Below are 20,150 nucleotides of genomic sequence, written 5' to 3'. Positions count from 1 at the left end.
TATTCCGATCGGTTTTCTATCTTTCTCCGACTTTCAAATTCTTCGTCGAAACGTATATTTGCTTTATGCAATGATCCGATTCTACGATGAACTTTTTCACGTCGAACACACCTACCTCCTACCAACTTTCGCGTCGGCATCGTTGGTATATCGTTAATGAGACTTTATTTTATTCTCCTTCGCGAAACTTTGTTCCTCGAAAGACATCGAAAACCACTCTGATTTTTCTATTGGCCTTAATTTCTTAATTTCTTATTTATCGAGTGGCGAAAACATGGAAAAAACTTTTCGGCGGTCTTCTCAAATCGAATTTTTCCAGACGAAAGCAACGAATTCAAAGTCCAACGTACTCGTTATTTTTCATGCCACGATTTCATTCGGAATCGTTGTTTCGATCGAGTTACGAATCGAAAAATAAAACCGCTCGGACTTATTTTCGATTGGCCTTAATTGAAAGGCGCGCGCGTTTCGAAGGAGCTTCTCAAAATGTCATATTTCCGAGAGATAAAAGAAAGAGAGAAAAATAAAGGTCTCGCTGGGTTCCCCTGGCACTTTTCGTCCGGCGCGCTAAAGGAAATAATCAAAGCGATCGAGTTACGTGGTTCACCGTGTACGCGGGGATTCGCTCGCAAAAGGGAAAAAAGAAACCGCTTAGAAAACTAAAAGTGCAACTCGAGTGCACTGGAAAGCGTTCGCCCTCGTCTTAACGAGATTCCTCCCTCGTATAATTTAATATTAATTGAAAAGAAAAAAAAGAAAAAAGAAAAAAGGCTGGCGCGGAAAAGCAAAGCGTACACCTGCGAATCGATATCCTTTCTCCCGTGTATCCATTCCTGCGCTCGAACTAGGATAAAAGGATCTAATCTCTACGCGTATCCCCCTCCCCGCCCCGATATCTACTCTCATTCGTTAAATAATGCCTACGAATTAACGAGAACGCTAATTAATCGACCCCCAAACTGGGAACGCAAATCGGACGACGAATGGTAACTATTAACTTTCCAAATGATTTCGTTCATTTATTCGTCGCATCGATTTTAAAGACAGCCCGCGTTTCCGATAGATGCGCGTCGACTGATTCGAACCGAGACGCGATATTCTCCGTAACGAGCAAGAACGATGAGAGATGGAAAAAAATAGCGGCGTAACGAGGTCGTTGAGTAAACTTTCTTACAATGTAAAAAATGCAAAAATACAAAAAAAAACGCGTCGTTGACTATGGAGTAGTTACGATAGATGAAATATAACGTCGTAAAGGTAATAAAAAAAGAATACCGGTATTTGTTTTTTCTTCCCATGTACATAAAAGTATGTGTGTACATCAGGTATATAACGCGAATAGAAAAGGAATGGCGTTCGATCATTTACGTACATTACGGAATGTTCGCGACACGTGCTACTATACCTACGCAACACATCGACGAGTCAGCGAACCATGCTATGCGATTTGACACAATTCTCCGTTGTTGTAAGTTAACAAGTCTAACGCTTGGCTTTGCGCTAAACTCCTTACATGATCGATGGTTTCTCGCGCGTTTACCTAGTACACACACATCTATACATTCTTACGTGGAGACAAGTATTTTTACGTATAATCGTATCATCTAACGCAAAACCGCGATATTACTATTCGATCAAAATTACGTCAAATATATTCGATGTAGAAAAAAAAAAACTAATTGAATCCTAAAAGAAGAGTTATATTTTATGTAAGAAGGAAAAAATAAGAAATAAATTGAGTTATTTGCATAAGATCCTCTGGAACCGTAAAAGCTTACAAGAGAGAAATACCCTACTACAATAGTCGCCGTTTACGATCCCTAAAAGCGGCCTTTTCTCATCTCGGGAGCTCGTGCTTTTCTCTTTAGCGTTTTACTCTCGTAATTCGCGTATATATCTTCCACGAGGGAAAAGGAAGATGTAAGGATAGCGAGCAACCAAGCTCGTTTCCCAGCTTCCGCGTACCTAAGGGAAAACGCGTTAACTCGCGTCTACTTTCGAAACTTAATTGCCACTCAAAGTACCAGCGACGACGACGACGACGACGACTACGAGCTGAGAGATGCTTTTTAAATATATAGGAGGAAAATATAAGAGGGGTGGTTTTAGAAGGGAGAGAACGCGGCGCGCGCGAATCATTAGGGGAACAAACCAAAAATTACAAAATTTTTAATTCAAACGAAAAATTACAAGAAACACGTCTTTTCCTTTTTCAATTAATTAAAAGAAAAAAATAATACGCGCAACTCGAAGTTCTCTCGCGACTCCTTCATTTCCGTTTATTTTTCTTCCAACCCCTATTATCCCCGGCTAGTATTTTCTTTTTAATTAACGTTCATCCGTCCGCCTATTCGTATTTTTAGTTTCGAGATCTTACGACGGTGTTTTATTTTTTCCCCGTCGTAAACCCCGATTGTCTTACGTTATACGACTGACAATGAGAGATAGAAAGAAGGAAAGAAAGAGAAAAGCTAAATCCGTAATAAACTCGTTCAAGCTCCTAGTTGTGTGGTATTACTACGCGCCATATTGTCGGTGTCACCCGATCCAAAGGAACGTCCTTTCGTTCTGCCCACAAAAATGGCGACTATTTTACATTGGACATTGGTACGTATTCTTTTCCTTCCCTCCTCCTCCTCCTCCTCCTCCTCCTTCTTTTTCTTCTTCTTCCTCTTCTTCTTCGAGTTTCGTTTATCCAAATGTTATATATTTATGAAAACGTATTAGGTCGTTTTGTTTTAGTAAATGGACCCCTGGGACCAATGATCGCATTTCTATACGAATGATACACTACTGTATTTTTGTACGTTGTACATTACTAAAAAGAAAGACCTAACATAAACTAAAGTAAAAGTTAAGTATAAGGAATCAGCTTATATTTCGCATCGAAAGATAAAAAGAAAGAAAGAAGATTTGGTCGATCGATCGTAAAAGAAGGTTTACGAAAGGTACGATACCTCGAGGAAGCGCAACTTCCTAATGGGAATTCCGTATTTCCCTAGTGGTTCTCGATAGAGCCAATATTTATCTCCGGTCTTAATGCCAGCCCCAAACGTTGCCAAAACCAACATTCGAATTGGTTTGGTCGCAAGCCGATTCGCTCCGATTCCGCAGATTCCTAACTTGCAACCCTATTGAAGAAGGGTTGAAGGCTGACGAGAGAAGCGGAGAGAATAGGACGAAGGGTTGAAAAGGAAAAGTGATATGAGAGATCGTTCGAACAAAGTCTACGGATTTTCTATGAGAATCGAGCGAAACTTTGTCTAATCGATGACTCGATAGTTTCAACCCTCGGGGGAAAAGAAACAAAAAATATATATATATACTTATATTTTCTCTCTTGGATTATTCGTCTAACGATAAATTATGTTCGCGCGAACGAGCGAAAGATAAAAACCGATCGCAACGATCGATCTTCTTTAGGACGAAGGACGACGAGGAGTTACCTTTTTAGCAAAAGCAAAATGTCGAACGTTGCTTGAATTATCGAGGATAACGTATGTGTAAGCGGAGTCAGCGATGGCCGTCGCAGGTTGCCGCGACTTTTCCATCTCGTCGATAATAAAACTACGCACGACCCCGTGCTCACTCAAGATATATATATATATATATATATACGTATACTACCAACCCCCGTCGTATCGGACTGGGTATAAAGGGGAGGAAGAAAAAAAAGTGTCTCCGATGAGACGAGTATAAAATAGGGTAAATTAAACGGAAAAAAGGTGTGAAGGACGAGCAAGGGAAGAAAGAGAGGGCACGATTGGAGCATTCAAGGTACGAAGTGTAACGTTATGCTCTAGCGAGCGCACACGAAGGCTGCGACCGAGATCAGAGGGGTAGTAAAAGCGAAAAAAGAATGAGAGAGAGAGGGAGAGGTATATCGAAAAAGGAAATCTATATAATTGTAGAAAATAATCTAAATAAAATGTAGGCGAGTTCGACAGTGAATTTCCTAGAAAACATTGCTTCTCATTTTCGGTATATATTAATAATCGTCGAAAAGTTAAATATTTATTAGAATGATAAAGTATCGATTCTCGGAGAGATCGTTGAACAAATGGGTTCTCGCATTGGCGGCGGCTGTAAGTTGGTAAGTAAGTAAATAGTAACGGGCCGACGAGGTGGACGCGAGATCGTTGGTAGCAGGCGCCCTGAATGCTTTATATATAGCGTTGGAGCGCCTACGGGAGCTCTGACGCTTAAATATAGACGAAGAGAGAGAGAGAGAGAGAGAGAGGAACCTGCTGCTCTCGGATGGGAGGCGAAGGTGGGAAGGGGCGAGATGTACTTGCACGCACGCACGCACGCACACACACGGGGAACGGTCATGGCCGACGCGACGCGTCGTCGTCGTCGTCGTCGTCGTCGGCAAATAGGCACGTACTTGTCGCAAAGGCGATGCCCGCTATACAAAGTTCTTAATTGGACGAGTTATTGGGAAAATATTTGGTCATCTCTGTTTCTCCGTTTGGCAGGAGAGATAAGGTAACCGTTCGAAGGGTGGATTCTTTATTAGCGAAGAAAAGGTTACTTTGAATCGAACTTACTTGCCGAGTTCCTCCTTGAGATCATAGTTGTCACTAAACCGCGTGCAGGCGGCTGGGGCAGCCATGCCGAGCGCGTTAATCCTGTATATAGGTAGGTGTGTATGCGTGCGTGCGTGTTGCCGGTGGATCCAAGCGTTCGATAGCCAGCACTGCTCCGTGTCACACTAACCGCACACACGCGACGACGACGACGACGACGACGACGACGACGTCGGTGGCGGCGACCGACTATGGCAACGACGACGACGGCGACGGCGCGTCGGCGACGACGACGACGACGACGACGACGACGGCGAGGCCGTCGACGCTACGGGAAACTTTGCAGGTCAAATTCGATCGATAGAGGGGAACCTGCTGCTGCTGCTGCTGTTGCTGCTGCTGTTGCTGCTGTTGCTGCTGCTGCTGCTGCTGCGGCGGCGGCGGCTGCTGTGGCGCTGACAGACACGCACGCACACCTATAACTTTCTACTTCCTACCAAAAATTGCCAACCTTCGCGAGGGGGTTGACTTTTCCCACTCAGGGGTGGCGCCTTTACTTCTCCTTCTCTCTCTCTCTCCTAGTAGGTAACAACAACGATGACGATTATCGAGACAACGTTTGGCACGGCGAGGATAACCACGCAAACGACTACGACGACAACGACGATTGATCGACGCGATATTTGATTAACGATCGAGTCGCCAGCGGCCGACGACGACGGTCATTAATATTATTATTGCTCTCGACGGTGCTCTCCGGAGTACCAAAGGGTAGGGTAAAAAGGGCGAACGTAATCTCTGCGGGCCACTGTACGTACGACGATTAGAATCTCCTCCGACGCATCCGCGCTCTCGGCCGGCAGATCGTCGACTGACTCGCGTAGTACTCTTTCCCCTCCACTCTTCTTCTACTTACCACCACCTTCGCCAGTAACCAACCAGGAGTTCTAGTCTTTGGGTGCTACTACTGTGCCCCGTCGGTAATAGCGATTTTACCACCCATCCGAAAACTTATTACACGTCCAGTTTATTTCTGTATTGCTAAACGCATATAAGAACGAAGATGTTATACGAAGATGTTGTACGATTGATCGGCCTTTAATGTTTACGATACGTATTCGACTCTTTCTAAGAATCTCCAATGTTTTAATGTTCGAATATTTGCGCGAATATTTTTCAATGAAATTTATTATCTTTTCCTCAAAGATTAATTAAAGAGATAATGAATTTAAATGCAAGAATAATCGTTAATTTGGAGGAAACGTTTCGATCATTTTCAATTCTTTAGCGGTTGTTTTTTTTTATCAAAGTTGTTTTTTCCGCGTCTGATATAAAAGCGATATGTACTACTACTGCTACTTCTTAATGCATAATCGCGACAATTACTTTCCAAATTTCATCGATTTCCCGCGTCTCTAACTCTCGTGCAAAATTTGATTTTAAGCGAGATGCGATACTTATGATAAGCAGTTCCAAAATGTAGATTAAATGATACTAAGATTACGTTGAAATAGTCGAATTAATTTTATGACCATAGTAACTTTTATTGATCACCTATACATTCCTCTTTCTCTCTCTTTCTTTCTCCGTGTACAATCATATTCCTCGCATTTAAAATAAAAAGCTACCCTTAAATGTCCCTTTTTCATGAAACATTAGCAAACGTATCTTCCACTTGAGTTTATCGTAGCATGCAGTTTTCTATTATCAAATCTGAACGATTCTAATGATTATAAACCCAAAATGTATGACATGCAAATTCTCTCCAAAGTATTATAAATAATAAAGATAAAATATGCTTAATCCTTTGACTGCGAAGTGCTACAGTGTTTCGAGAAATTGAATTTCACGGGATGCCGAAGAGCGTTGTTCGCAGGTAAAGGATTAAATGTATAATAGTATTGCTTATGCATATATTTATATATATATATGTATAGGTATTCTTGTTTTGAAACCTCATCAACTTTAATATAAACGATGTCTCCAAAATCTAGATTCTTCTCTCTTTCGAGAAAAAGTATCTTGAACGGCATTTAATTAACGCGAATACCGTTGCAATAATCAAAATCATTATACTGATAATTAAATTTTATATGTTTTTTTGTGAGCTATTTTGAATAATAGCTACCCATCTTATATTCGTAAAGTCTTTTTCTTTTCGGTATAAAATGATATTCTACGTCTACGCTCGTTTATTAATGACTTATGTAATATTATATAATCATTAAAAAACTCATGATTATATTGCCTGCCCACTTAAAACACGATGAATTCTGATTCATCGAACGTTCGGTTGCTTTAGGAATAGTTTGGGGACAGATTTTTGTTCGAGGAAGTAGAAAAGATGGACGCGATATTTTATTGATCGATTCTAATCGTTCAGACGATTTAACTTTGATGTCAAATATACATTTTTACTCGCGCGAAAGTTAATTTAAAACGTGTAAAAATGGTTCGTCGCAATCTCATAGAAAACAACCGATGATTTTAATCGGTAATATCACATTGTCGTGCGAAACGTAGAACTACGGTCTAGGAAAAAAGACGATCTTCGTCTTAATCTTCGTCATTTCTATAAATGCATTGGAATTATTTTTTCATATGGATAACTAAAGAATATAAACAGTTTTGTTTAAAAACACATATGTCAAATCAACGATGTATAATGACCTAGGTAATTATTTTAAAATATTAAAAGTCCTCGATATCGTCTTGTCGTCGATAGACTCGAAAGTAGATATACCTAGTAATATCATACTATTTTGTTTTTTTTTATATTTTTATCATATTGTTATACTCGAAATTCGAATGAATTATAAATATCTAGTTTAATTCGTCATCGCTATGACAAAAAATTATGTAAGTATATACTTTCGAAATCGACGCGTAGACTAAATGCACAGCCCTGTTGGTCCTTGAGAGAAAAAAGAATCTTGAAAAAAAAAAAACGCGTTGCCCTTATAAAAACAACGTGTGTATTCAATTAGTATTCTTGTCCTATGTTATTAATCGTACAACGAATAGTACTATAATTATACGAACAAACAATCGTATTGATCGTTCGATTTTTATCGCCAATGGATAAATATTTCTGAACTCTCGAAAGATTCCAAATTTCAACTTCGTCTCGTGACATTTGTTCTTCTTTCTTTTTATCTCTCCTTCTCTCTCTCTCTCTCTCTCTTTCTTGTCTTCCTTCATCCGCTTCTTAGCTCATTGTCGAATATAATCGTCGATTTAGAAACTTTTATTCAACGGTAACGGATTTTGCCAAATTGCGTGGACAATCGACGTTACAACCACGCAAAACTGCGATATGAAAAGATAATAGTTGCATAGGAATAACTGTGAGAATACCTTGAAGGCAGTCAACAGTTTTTGGTATTTCGAGTGCCTTGTAAGCAAAAGATTTTGTTTCTTTGTCACCTTCCTCGCAAATAACGATAGGTTTCCCTTCGCGTGCTGTTACTTGTTGTAGAGCGTTCATACATTTCTGAAAAGAAACAATTAATGGAATTAATATTATATAAGATTAGGAAAGACAACGGATTGACATTATTGTAAATTTACCACGTATACAGGGTCTCTCATAACTATCATGATTACGGGCATGGAATCATCGACCAAAGCCAAGGGACCGTGTTTTAATTCACCCGCCATGATACCTTCGCTGTGCATGTAAGTCAACTCTTTGACTTTCTGCAAAAGAAAAAATGCGATGTCAAGGAGCACTCGATGTGCCCCAGAATGTATACCGGGTACTGCATTCTATAAACGACTCTGACTTACCAAAGCACCTTCCATGCACGTGGCAAAGTTGTATCCTCTACCCATGATCAAAAGAGACTTATGTTGGAACAAGGACTTTGCCAATTCCTTTACTTCATCGTCCAATTTCAATACCTCGCGAATCAGTTTGTCCAAATTCTTCAATCCTTCGATGATCTGTATCGAGTACGCAACGAACGATGAAATCTTTTGCAATAAGATTTGAATATTAAATTACAACGCGAACAAACAGTACCTGTTGACGTCTTGAACCGAGAGAGATTCTATCCTCGCTCATAACCAATGCAAACATTACCAAGGATATAAACTGAGATGTGTATGCTTTGGTACTGGCTACGCCAATTTCAGGACCAGCGTTAATGTGTACACCGCAATGCGATTCGCGACAAATGCTACTGCCGACGGTATTCGTAATACCAACGATCAAAGCACCGCGACCTTTGCAATATCTCAGTGCCATTAAGGTGTCGGCAGTTTCGCCAGATTGCGAAATAAAGAAACAGACGTCGTCGCGATAAACTGGAGTATTTCTATCCAAAAAGTCTGATGCCAGTTCGACCATTACTGGAAGTTCGGTTAATTCTTCGAGTAATTGTCTCGTTGCGATGGCCGAATGATAACTCGTACCACAACCGATGAGCATTAATCGTCTGCATCTTTTTATCTCGGGAATGTAATCCTACAAAAAAATATATGCATGTATCCGAGTGAAATGAATCGTTTAAAACGCCACGTTACTGCGAAGACATACAATCATCAATCGTTTACAATACAGGGCTTCTCAAACTTTTCCACTTGGCGATCTCCTGCACCCGAGCTAATATTTTCGCGACCCTGGATACGGACCCTATACTATCATTTTGCGTTCGTCTTTTTTATTTTTTTATCGGAACCAATAATTTTGAGTAAAATTATTTACTCCTTTTTTCATTGATATAAATGCGAGGAAGATAAAAATAAAAAATAAAAAAGTATACCTTGATACCACCTAGGGTGACAGAGTTGTCTTGGAAATTCAAACGACCTCTCATCGTATTCACCACGGATTCTGGCTGTTCGAAGATTTCCTTCTGCATAAAATATTGGTAGTTACCCTTCATGATCTGTTGAATTTCCATTTTAAGAGTCGTGATCTCCCTTGCGTGAGGATCATCCAAATAACGACGCAATCGATGGATACTGAGGGCTCCTTCCTTTACAGCGGCTACATCGTCGTCCTTCAAAAATACAAAATTCCAAAATATTGTATTCCTTTTCTCGTAGAAAATGGAAATCATTTAGGGACGCAAAGGGAAATATAAAAGAAATACCTCAAGGAAGATAACGCGATTGGTGTGTTCGATCACAGCACTGGCATCGGATGCAAAAAAGTATTCCACCTCTTTGTCTTCCAAGGGTTGAAACTCGGATGTACTCTCGCTTCTTGGTATCACGGGAAGCTCGGCATTACGTCCATGAGGACGATGATCTGATTTTTCATAATTTCCAGATTAGTCATTCGAAATTGGATTTATTTAACGATTCGTTTACGTCGAAGTCGTTTTGTTCAATTTTATAACATATGCGTATCCTTCTCTCTCTCTCTTATTACATTTCATTCGAAAGTAATAATAAATGTTATCGAGAGCGAAGATAAGATAAAATACAATAGTTTATTAAACGATTGCGAGTCGCATCGTCGTGTAAACGATTATAATCAAATTTATGTATATGTGCGTGTATACGTATTAAATATTCATTTAAAAAGATTAATGTGTTAAATAATCGTTTACAGGTAACCAATGAGATTTATGTATATGTTAATCAAACGAGATATTTAAAAAAGACCATCTGGTAATAGGGGATCATCTATCGGTAATAGAACAAATGTGTTACTTCGAGGCCCTGGACTGATACCGTTTAGAGGCCAATCCAATTAACCCAAGTTTCGATTTGTTGCAGCGACTAATTCGTCATGCTTCCTTTTGTTACCTTTTTAAATACAATTGTTCATCGAAATGATTTTTATTTTCCTATTAACATTAGCAATCGAATTATTCAGGTGGCCTGTTTGAAATATCTCTCTCGGTAAACGTTTTTCAAATATATGCATCGATGTATTATATTTACAGAGAAAGAGCATGATAATTTACCAGTTAGTCTACTTAGTTGTTTCGCCGCTTTTCTTCTTTCGTTAAGCCCAACACCAGGCTGACTCGTAACGTGGCAGGCATAATAACTTAACGATATATAATATCGCTTTATATAAAGTATTTATCAAATAATGCTTAAACGTTCTATATGTACGTAATATGGATTATCAGTGTGTTATACTTCACCGATTAGTTACAAACCATTATCGGATGAAACGAAGCGCAATAATACCGATACATATAACAAAAAGTACAAATCGTCCTTTTTCTTGTTTTTTTTTGTTTGTTGTTTTTTTATATTTTAACAACTCACCAATCGTGAATACTTTAAATCCTTTTTAATCATCACCATTATTCAACCATGAAACAATCATTAAGGAACGAAAATATTTGCGCGAATGCGAGATCATGGTTATTAGCAGGGCCAATTAAGTACATAGCTGTTTTCGTGCATTTCCCACGGGTTGTTCGTTCGGTCAGTGAATACGAAATGTTACCCTTAACCAATTGAACAATTAAACACAAACAAACAAACAAACAAACAAGCAACGATAGAAGCATAAACTTTAATGAAAATATGATATACCTGTAGACGAGGTGTCACCATCTGCACGGAGTAAATTGTCGAGAGGGGGAAACGAAAAAGAAAACAAAATCATTAGTTTGATAAAATAAATACAAAACTTGGGAGGGGTAATATACCACAGGGTGGTCAAACAAAATTGTGTATCGCTATAAAAAAAATAATCATACATATAAATATATATATATATATATGTACATATACAAAATAAAAAATAATAATTAAGAAAACGAATGTGAGGAGAGAACAAAAAAAGAATAAAACATTGGTTGAAAAGGACACACAGCAGGCGAGTATGCATAGAGTAACATAGAACGTATATTCCAAGGATTAACTAAAAGTAAAAAATAAAAAAATAATAAATAAAAGATATGTACGTAAGCGTTAGCGGAGTCCATGATATAAAAGAATAATTCTTAATTATGCCAGGAATCCTCAAACCATAACAACGAACATTCGAATAATACCTGTAAAATAATAACGATAAAAGAATTTCTAATCGTCCGATATATCGCATGGTATAAAAAAGAAAAATTTTCTTTCGTTTAAGGATCCCCGATGTTACTTACATCATACGCGTGTAACATACCTACTTATGCACACGTGTATGCATGTACGTAATACATGTATTTACGTCGGATCAAGCCAAAGCTTTCTACAAAGAGCAAAAACAGAGTTGTTTATAATGGAGAGAACATATACCTTTGCTCGCGAGTTGTGGGTCATCTGTTTGGGATGAAAAGTTGTAGAACAAAACCGGAAGAAGATGTTCATGCAAAAGAAACACTCGTATAATATCCACATTAAAAATTCAATCGAGTAGAAGAAGTTTGCGTGCAGTTTTGACGATTTATATAAGATTACAAGGAAGAAGATGAAGAAGAAATAAATAAATAAATAAATATAATGAGTATTATACAGTAGTCGTGCAATTCGTTTTCGTGATAAATAAAATCGGGCATAAATCAAGAGGACCAATTTGTTAATTTGTTATACCCAATGCAACAACGTAGCTTAACGAATATAACAAGGATCGTTGTCTATTCTATGTTAAAAAAACACATACCAATTATTGCGTTATTATTTTAGAAAATATAATATTATAGAAACAGGAATCGTTATTTCTAAGATACATTAGGAGACAATCACGATGTTAGTATCGTTGTTTTAATTGGTGAAAATCACGTGTTTGAAATAAGCATTTCTTATTAGTTACGAATCGAAGTTAAAAGGAAAGTGAAATCCTATAGAAAATTATTATACGTACTACATGCAAATATGAACGACGAGATTTATCGTTAATTCGACGATCGATTTTATCTTCGATCTAATTGTAAGTTACGGTGTTACATATAATATATAAAGAGTATTAGGATTTAGTTTTATTACGGTAAAAGGAATAACTAGTAAATATATAATTGTATAGTAAATTAGTTATTAATTGGTAAAATACCTCACCTTTTCAAACGGCTCACCTTTGTTCTTCGTTTTTTAAAAAATGTCGAATAACCATAGGTAATTAAATGACAGCGAATAAAGTCGAGAAAAATGAAAAATAGTATCGTATTCGATTGGCCAAAAATGAATGTCCAAATTTTCGAGATTAACGAAATGTTATATTATATAAATATGAGGTAAAAAGTATTGTACTTATTGGCCAATCCAATATTTCCTATGACACAATTTACTCGCGCGATACTTATGCTGGTTTATCGTCGTTTCGATTTCATCTCGTGCAAGTACGTACATACATATGTAAACTTTGTCTATTAACGAAAGAAGAGACTATCTCGGTTGACTCACCTTTGCCATATAAAATGGGCACGTGATCGGTAGCCAATCTTGTTTTCGTCTTGATACCAACTAGAAGGGGTGAACCTCTTCTCGTAGCTACGCACTCGCCGGGGAAGTGTTTGCTCTTGAAACACAATGCAAAAGCCCCTTCCTACGAGAAACCATCGTCCGATGTGAGCATCATTAAAGATTCGTGTTTGTAACACGATAACATTTCATTTATAAATGAAACTGTTAATGCAATGAACGTTTAAATGTATTATTTTATAATAAAAAAAGTTACGCGTGGTATTTACTATTTGTTGTACGACTTGTTCGACAAGTTCACGGAAAGAATATCCTGGATGAATAATCCAAAGATGGTGAATTAATTTAGCAATAACTTCGGTATCGGTTTCACTCTCAAAAGCGTATCCTCTTTGCTCGAGTAATGTTTTGACTTCTTTGTAATTCGTCACGATACCTGTTTCAAAAGAATAATATAATTTTCTCCCCATATATTTCTTAAAATAACGAATACAAATATTCGTTACCATTGTGAACAACGACGAATCCATGCTCAAAATCGGATCTTTGCGGATGGGAATTCACTTCGGATGGTACGCCATGAGTGGCCCAACGAGTGTGGGCGATACCAACATGACTATCCGTTTTAGATTCAAAATCAATGTCCGTACCTGCAAACAAATAAATTCTTGTAAGCGAAAATTGCAATTAACAAATGCAAAATTGAAAAGTATTTTATGCGTTCATTGAAAGCTGTTACGTGTCGATGAATAAGGCGATACGATGACGTTGTCCTTCGACGGTGGAAGGAAAGAAAAAGAACAAATGTCGCTACTTACGGTTAAAGATTTCCTCTTCGAGTGCCTTGACCTTTCCTTGCTTCTTGATGATGGAAATATCTCTTCCTCCTGCCGTATCAAGGGCAACGCCTGAAAATTATTTTATTATCATTTTTTACGCGTTAAAAAACATCATTTATACCAAGTGCTCAAATATCTCCGTACATTTTTACGACAAAGTTACATAGTTTCGTAATTTCATATCCGATGATGACAAAAACTCGTTCTTCGATATTTTTACGTATTTATATAAAGTCCAAAGTTTAATCTTTAATCCTCGCGAATCGAACGAGAAATTTGATAAGAAAAATACTAAAGCCACAATACGAGTCTCCGTAGAAAGTAAACCAACGTTGGTCCTACTTATTATTACTAAATAAGCGAAATGAACAGGAAACACAAGGACGCGTTGCATTCGATAGATCCTGTTACACGTTACAAATGTTAATGCTTAAAAACCACCAAATGAAAGTTTAGATTATTTATATGACTGTAGTTTATATATACAAGATGTTTCGATATATGTGCAATAGGGTTGCGAATACTTCTGCAATTCACTGGATACACGAGATATATTTGATTTGCGTATATGATTTAAAAAGTTCAATTAAATGAATTCTTTATAAGTATATAATGTTCAAGAATTTTAGGATAAGTAATGAATTACCTGCAGAATCATATCCACGGTATTCCAATCTTTTCAATCCACCAACGAGAAGCTTCAAAATCTCATTTCTACTCTTCGGCGTGAGATAGTTAAGGTAAGCAAATATTCCTGTAAATTAGAAAATCTATAATTAGTGGAATCAAATGAAATGCTCGTATCGTTAAAAAGAAATCAAATATTTAGGTGGCCTCCTTCAGCTGGGACACCCTGTATATTTGTACGTATAAGTGTATGCATATGTACATCGACGGTAATGCAAAGAGTAGGAATATCGACCCGTACCACTCGCTGCTGCGCCAACTTTTACAATATAGTTTTGTAATGAACGCTTATCTTCTATTAAAGGACTTCAACTTCGATTTATAATTGGAAAGTTCTATTTCGCGTAAAATCAAATTTTATACGTTGACTATTTAAGAATACGCTTAAAAAAAAAAGAAAAAAATAAATTTTCTTTATAAAATATAATAAAATTGCATATAAATAAAAGTATTTTCGTATCAGAAATCTGTCACGGTTACGAAGATCGTTTCGATAGTAGATATGAGAAAGTGGAATTGGATTTATCGAACGGGGGGAGTAGTCCTGGACAACATTCCAGAATGAGAAACGGTACTCCTCTTCTCCTTTTTATTTGTATTTTATTTGATCGAGTGTGTAAATACTTAAAAGTGTGAGAACAAAGGCCGACGCGCAAAATGGCAGACGCTTTTTTCAAAGTGCAAAAAAGTCGACGCCCATGAGAGAGCATTAAAGTATACATGCATATGCGTGTAAGGTAAAGCACCTCTGACAAAGAAATGAACAAATCTGTAAAGACACGTTTGGGTGCGTTAGTGAAAGGGAAAGCTCGAGGATTCGAAGGAGATTTTATGTTAGCCGAAACTATACACGGCGGAACCATGTTCCATTCTTTATAATATTCTCAAATCGATCATTTATTTAACGCATTCGATTAAAATCCCAATTTGAATTGCGTCGAGGAAATATATATGTTTTGTCGGTAATAAAATACAATGAAAATTGTTTTGAATCTTAAGAAATTCAATTTTGTTTTCCCTCTCGCGAAAAAAAAAACAAATGTTAAAACTTACCCCCGCTGGTCATGACGGAAAAGAGTAGAAAGAGGTAAATATTAAATATATATTTGTAATCGAATGGAATGTATGTACTCTTCCTTCCGCGTGTCTTGTCTAACCAGATCTAATCAATTTCGTTTGGAGAGGTAGTAGTTAACGATCGAGTCGATCGTTGACGATCGAAAACCTTTTGTAATCGCACACTCGAGTAAGACGATAAAAGAAAAAGAACTTTCTTCTCCCCTATAGCGAAGAACGATAGCTCTTATCAATAACAACATATCCGTCCAGTCGTATCGATCGTTAACGAACAAATCTTCTAATATGAAATAATAATCATTATTTTTATTGTCGCGATCGCTAATGCTCACGGTTGACGTTAGAATTAATCACGGCAATTTCCCGGATATGACTTTTCTTTCGAACTCAAAGATAAATACGAGTAAGATTTTATAAAAATAGATAAGTAATAGATAAAATTGCAGCCGCTATAAAATCGTTAGAAAAATTGTTCCAACTAGCCAGACTTGGAAATAATAGTTCGACGTTATAAATTAGTTAAATTTGCAAGGATTCGATATATGCTCGGTTTGGAGTTTCGACGAATCGCGTTTGTTCGGGGTTGAACGACCCGAAAAAAGCGTTTCGGCCTTCTACTAGGCGCGACGAACCGAAAGACGAACTTGACCTTCCGACCTACTGACATCAAATACTTTCAATAGTCATCCATTTTCACCTGAAATATCGTTTATTGTCGTGCAATTGCCAAAGACAAATCGGGGACCGATAGATGCATGGAAAAAGCTGCACGTTCGTCGTCTAAAATTGGCATAAAAGAAGAAAATAAGTTAGCGAAAATAAGTTGTAGCTCTTGCAAAGAGCGAATATCTCGTATAGTATTTGAAACTAGTCGTTGACGTTGGAGATACAGCTATGGAACACGATCGAGTGAAAGTTTCCTCGCGCGTACCCGAAACCGAAGGAGCTTGCTACCGTGACATTTGGATTATACACCCAACGGACACAGTTATAGAACACAAGCAAACTCTGTCTCGTGTATCTCGCAAACGACTGGAAACGCGACTTGGAATTCTTATATTATGCATTATTTCTTTATTTTTCTTTCTTTTTCTTTCTTTTTCTTTCTTTTGCTTCGTGACCGAGCGGGAATTCCAAAACCAGATTGTTGTTTGGCTAAATCGTTGACATTTTTTGGAATCAACTTTGCGGGTAAATGGAAAAACCTGATACGCGACATTCCTCCTATTTCTTTTTTATGCTTTTTTGTCGCAGAATAAAATCTTCCATTTGTTCTATTTGAATTTGAAGAGAAAGTACGATCAAATATCCTTGATCGAACATTTGAAAAGAAAAAAACGTGAAATACAAGGGACATAAATATCAATGAAATGTCAATGAAACCTATCTTACGAACAGCACACCTCTTACCTTGACAAAGATACTTCGAAATATATTTATAAAAGTTAATCGATTAAATGAAATTATTTGCAAAAGCTATTGCTCGATGAAACGAAAGAGACCCGTGAATTAAAGTATTAATGCACGGGGTGCATTAAAAAGTAATATTTATTATTTAACTTAAAACGAGTTTCCTGCTATAAATGTTATACATCCTACGCGTTTCTAAAGTACTATTAAATTATTAATAAGTAATCTCGTCGACGTACTATCGTCGTATTTTTTATTCCAAACATACAGGAACGCGTATGATGAAATTTTCTGCAAAGAAAGTTCACTTAGGTATCATTTTTGTATACCTGTAGATAGATGCATACATTCGCACGTATACATCGATTCCTTGATTAAAAGAAAAGGTCACGAGCTTCGTCGGTCATTGATTTCGTTAACCTATCAGTTACGAATTTCATAACACACAAATTAAATACAAATTACATTTCTTTTCTTTTACTTTCCCTTTTTATCACAAATAATTTCATAAATTTATTTTAATAAAGACATAAAAAATATCTAAAGTATAGAAAGAAGAAAGGAGTAATGCAACAAGTTGTACTTCTCTCGTGGGATGAATAATCCACCCCTATTGACTTTAACCGAGAATAGGTTTTTGGCGAAGAAATTTGTTACGACAGTACGCGTCTCATTGGAAAAAACCCAAGATTTTGTAAATCCTTGATAGAAAGTTAGACAAATTTCAACTGCAATTTTAAAGATTGCGTTAATGAATTATTCATCAAATATTTGCTTGGCAGATATCGATTTGTCATTAGGCTTAATAAATAAACCTTAAGAAACAAGATTTTTATTTTTAAAGAAATGATAAATAATTATATTTAACTTTTTTAGCGTTCATCTGTGATTTACTCTTCTGTCTTCATTGTGCGCGATAACGAAATGCAAATATTACCAAAGTATCAAACAATTTGTTTTTCTTATGTCACGATTTGATGTTTTTTAGAAGAATGTCGGATACTATGAAAATACTTTCGCCTATAGTAAAAACGATTGGGAACATCTTATTAAATGCTAACAACTATAAATCTTGCGTAAGTTAATTTCGTAATATCGTGATATTACTTTCAAGCTCTATCTTTCTCTATCTCTCGGAAGAAAGAGAAAATTTCACGAAATACTAAAGAAAGCGTTTAGAGTTTCGTGATGATGATAACAAAAAATGTCCATGAAGCTTTCTCGTTTATTAACAACTTGCGGACAAAAATTATTCCTACAAAAACAGAATTATAATTAATTGTAAATATTGTATAATACGTTTAACGTATAAATGCATATATACACAGTGCATATGCATATAATACCGTTCATAATTCTTAGTTAATTGTTCGAAGGTTCGATCGTGCACGATAGTGGACAATAATTTATGATGCGCACTTCAACGATTTATCAATGACATAAACATTGTTCGATAGACAACATCCGCAAATTTCTTTACCGTTTTTTAAAAAAACTTGCATTGAAATAGAACAATTAAAAAAAGAAAAAAAAAAGAAAAAATAAGAGAAAGAGGTAGATAACTCTTATCCGAGGGATATTTAATCAACTCGAGATATTTTTGAAAGGAAATATTCTCACTATCTTTACGAACGTTGCTGATTCTTATCTAAATTCCAAATACATGTGCGCGTTTGACTGTTAAACATTCTTTACTTGATTTTTTTGTATTGATTTGAATAAATTAAACGAATATTTTTCGACATATTTTTCGACGGTACATCAAACTCAAAGCCTCCAAATTATTTTCTATACTTAAAGCGTTAAAAATGAAAAGTCACGAATATTACTATTACCAAATAAACGAAGAATTAAATGAAATTTATCGATCGAATTTATATTAATAATTTTCTTAATACGCGTATATGCGGGCGTGTTTTTATCGATCGATCAGTTGCCTTTGATCGATGCGATTCGATTTGAAAAAAACTCTTAAAATGCAACTCGATATCTTTCAAACGAGGAATAAAAACATTCAATTAAAGTTCGTTAGAGAAAACCATTGAAAACAAACTCCCTCCGAGAATAAATTGAATAAATAATTTTGTTCCGTTTATAACTAACGTACCGTGTTTCGCCCCCATTAAATGAATAATATCGTCTAAGTGTCAAAATTTCAATCGATCGTAGAAATATCGCTTTATCTTCGAGTTCCGTATTATCGAGTTCTCGTACACGTGAGACAGAAAAAATGTAGTATTGATAAAGACATATATATTTCTTAAGAACATAGTCGGACAGGTACAAGGACGATTTAATTAAAGATTATAAGAGAACTTTTAATGGACTTTTTTTAAATTACTTACGATATAATAACATTCGTTCTTCCTCGTTTATATTTTTACTTCAAAACAAATTTGCAAAAACAATTATAGTATTTAAAAAATATGATAAATCATCGATACGTCAATATCCATAATTAAATTTGGAATTAATTAGGACTCGTTATTTTTTCGACATTCCTTACTTTTTTTACCTCTCGTACCTTTCGATTTAAAAAACGAATCTAAAACGTTTTTTCCTATTATCATAATGAAAAAGATAAAGAGGGAGAGTAAAAGTGATAAAAATCGTAGATTGGAAAAAGAAAGTTCCATTAAGCCTTTCAGCAATCACGGCGATCGTTGAAGCACCATCGCGCGTAATACGTGTATTTAGTTTGTCAAACACAAATGAAGCTTTTACCGCCTACGCGACGCCTGTCATCGACTATTACTCCACGTTTTCCGCCAGTAGTTTACTTCCCTTTTTATATCAAAACGAACTGATTCGAGAATGATAGAAGAGATTATAGGGCCTATTTCCGGTGTTATAAACATCGCTTTGTCCAAAAATATAAAGTTTGTAAATATAATAAGAAAAGATAGGAAAAAAATAATTGTAATACTACTCACCGCACATGTTGCCGTAGTTAATCTTTCAGTTTGAATTCGATGCCAGGGAAAATGTGGCCGGTTAAACACTGGACAAGTTACGATACGTTAGGGTAGGCAGTAATCCTTTGATTCCCGATTCTAGATAGGTCAACTCTTTCTCCAGCTGGCAGTTTAACGCGTGAATAAACACAAAGTCCCACTTGAAAAGACTGTCCAAGTTGGTCTGAGCCACGCGACACCGTTCAGCCCGCTCTTATGACACGATAGGACACGACACAAACACAAACACAACAAACACGCTCGCGCGCCGATACCGCTATCGCTTAACTGGATGCGCGCGCATCAACCGCCGCCCAGCCGGCACATCT

The 20,150-nt window shown here is 36.6% G+C and overlaps 2 protein-coding genes across 16 annotated transcripts in view; both read right to left on the bottom strand.

Annotated features, from left to right (window-relative positions):
• The window catches only part of LOC122516615 (calcium/calmodulin-dependent protein kinase type II alpha chain), a 63,931-nt gene extending 58,512 nt beyond the window's left edge, over window positions 1-5,419 (bottom strand). For 5 of the 15 annotated variants that reach the window (XM_043634573.1, XM_043634569.1, XM_043634571.1 and 2 more), the window contains exon 1: window positions 4,551-5,413. In XM_043634573.1, coding sequence (XP_043490508.1) covers window positions 4,551-4,615 — 65 coding nt within the window. In that variant the 5' untranslated portion in view covers window positions 4,616-5,413. Of the gene's footprint in view, window positions 1-4,550 lie in introns of all 15 variants that reach the window. The other 10 variants (XM_043634561.1, XM_043634564.1, XM_043634563.1 and 7 more) reach the window with 4 other exon arrangements.
• Window positions 5,420-6,052: 633 nt separating this feature from the next.
• Window positions 6,053-20,074, bottom strand: LOC122516612 (glutamine--fructose-6-phosphate aminotransferase [isomerizing] 2-like). The gene is made up of 12 exons (XM_043634556.1): window positions 19,801-20,074; window positions 14,340-14,447; window positions 13,673-13,762; window positions 13,361-13,504; window positions 13,124-13,290; window positions 12,837-12,978; window positions 9,629-9,786; window positions 9,296-9,535; window positions 8,554-8,997; window positions 8,319-8,474; window positions 8,100-8,228; window positions 6,053-8,022 (listed from the first exon to the last, which is right to left on the bottom strand). Exons 1-12 carry the CDS (start codon window positions 19,805-19,807, stop codon window positions 7,777-7,779), a joined length of 2,031 nt encoding a protein of 676 aa, XP_043490491.1. The 5' UTR covers window positions 19,808-20,074; the 3' UTR covers window positions 6,053-7,776.
• Window positions 20,075-20,150: the final 76 nt, after the last annotated feature.

Source organism: Polistes fuscatus, unplaced genomic scaffold (genome assembly GCF_010416935.1).
Source record: "Polistes fuscatus isolate 324 unplaced genomic scaffold, CU_Pfus_HIC Scaffold2, whole genome shotgun sequence".
NCBI classification, from domain to species: domain Eukaryota; kingdom Metazoa; phylum Arthropoda; class Insecta; order Hymenoptera; family Vespidae; genus Polistes; species Polistes fuscatus.
Note: the sequence above shows the minus strand (reverse complement) of the source record. Positions and strands in the feature narration are given on the sequence as shown.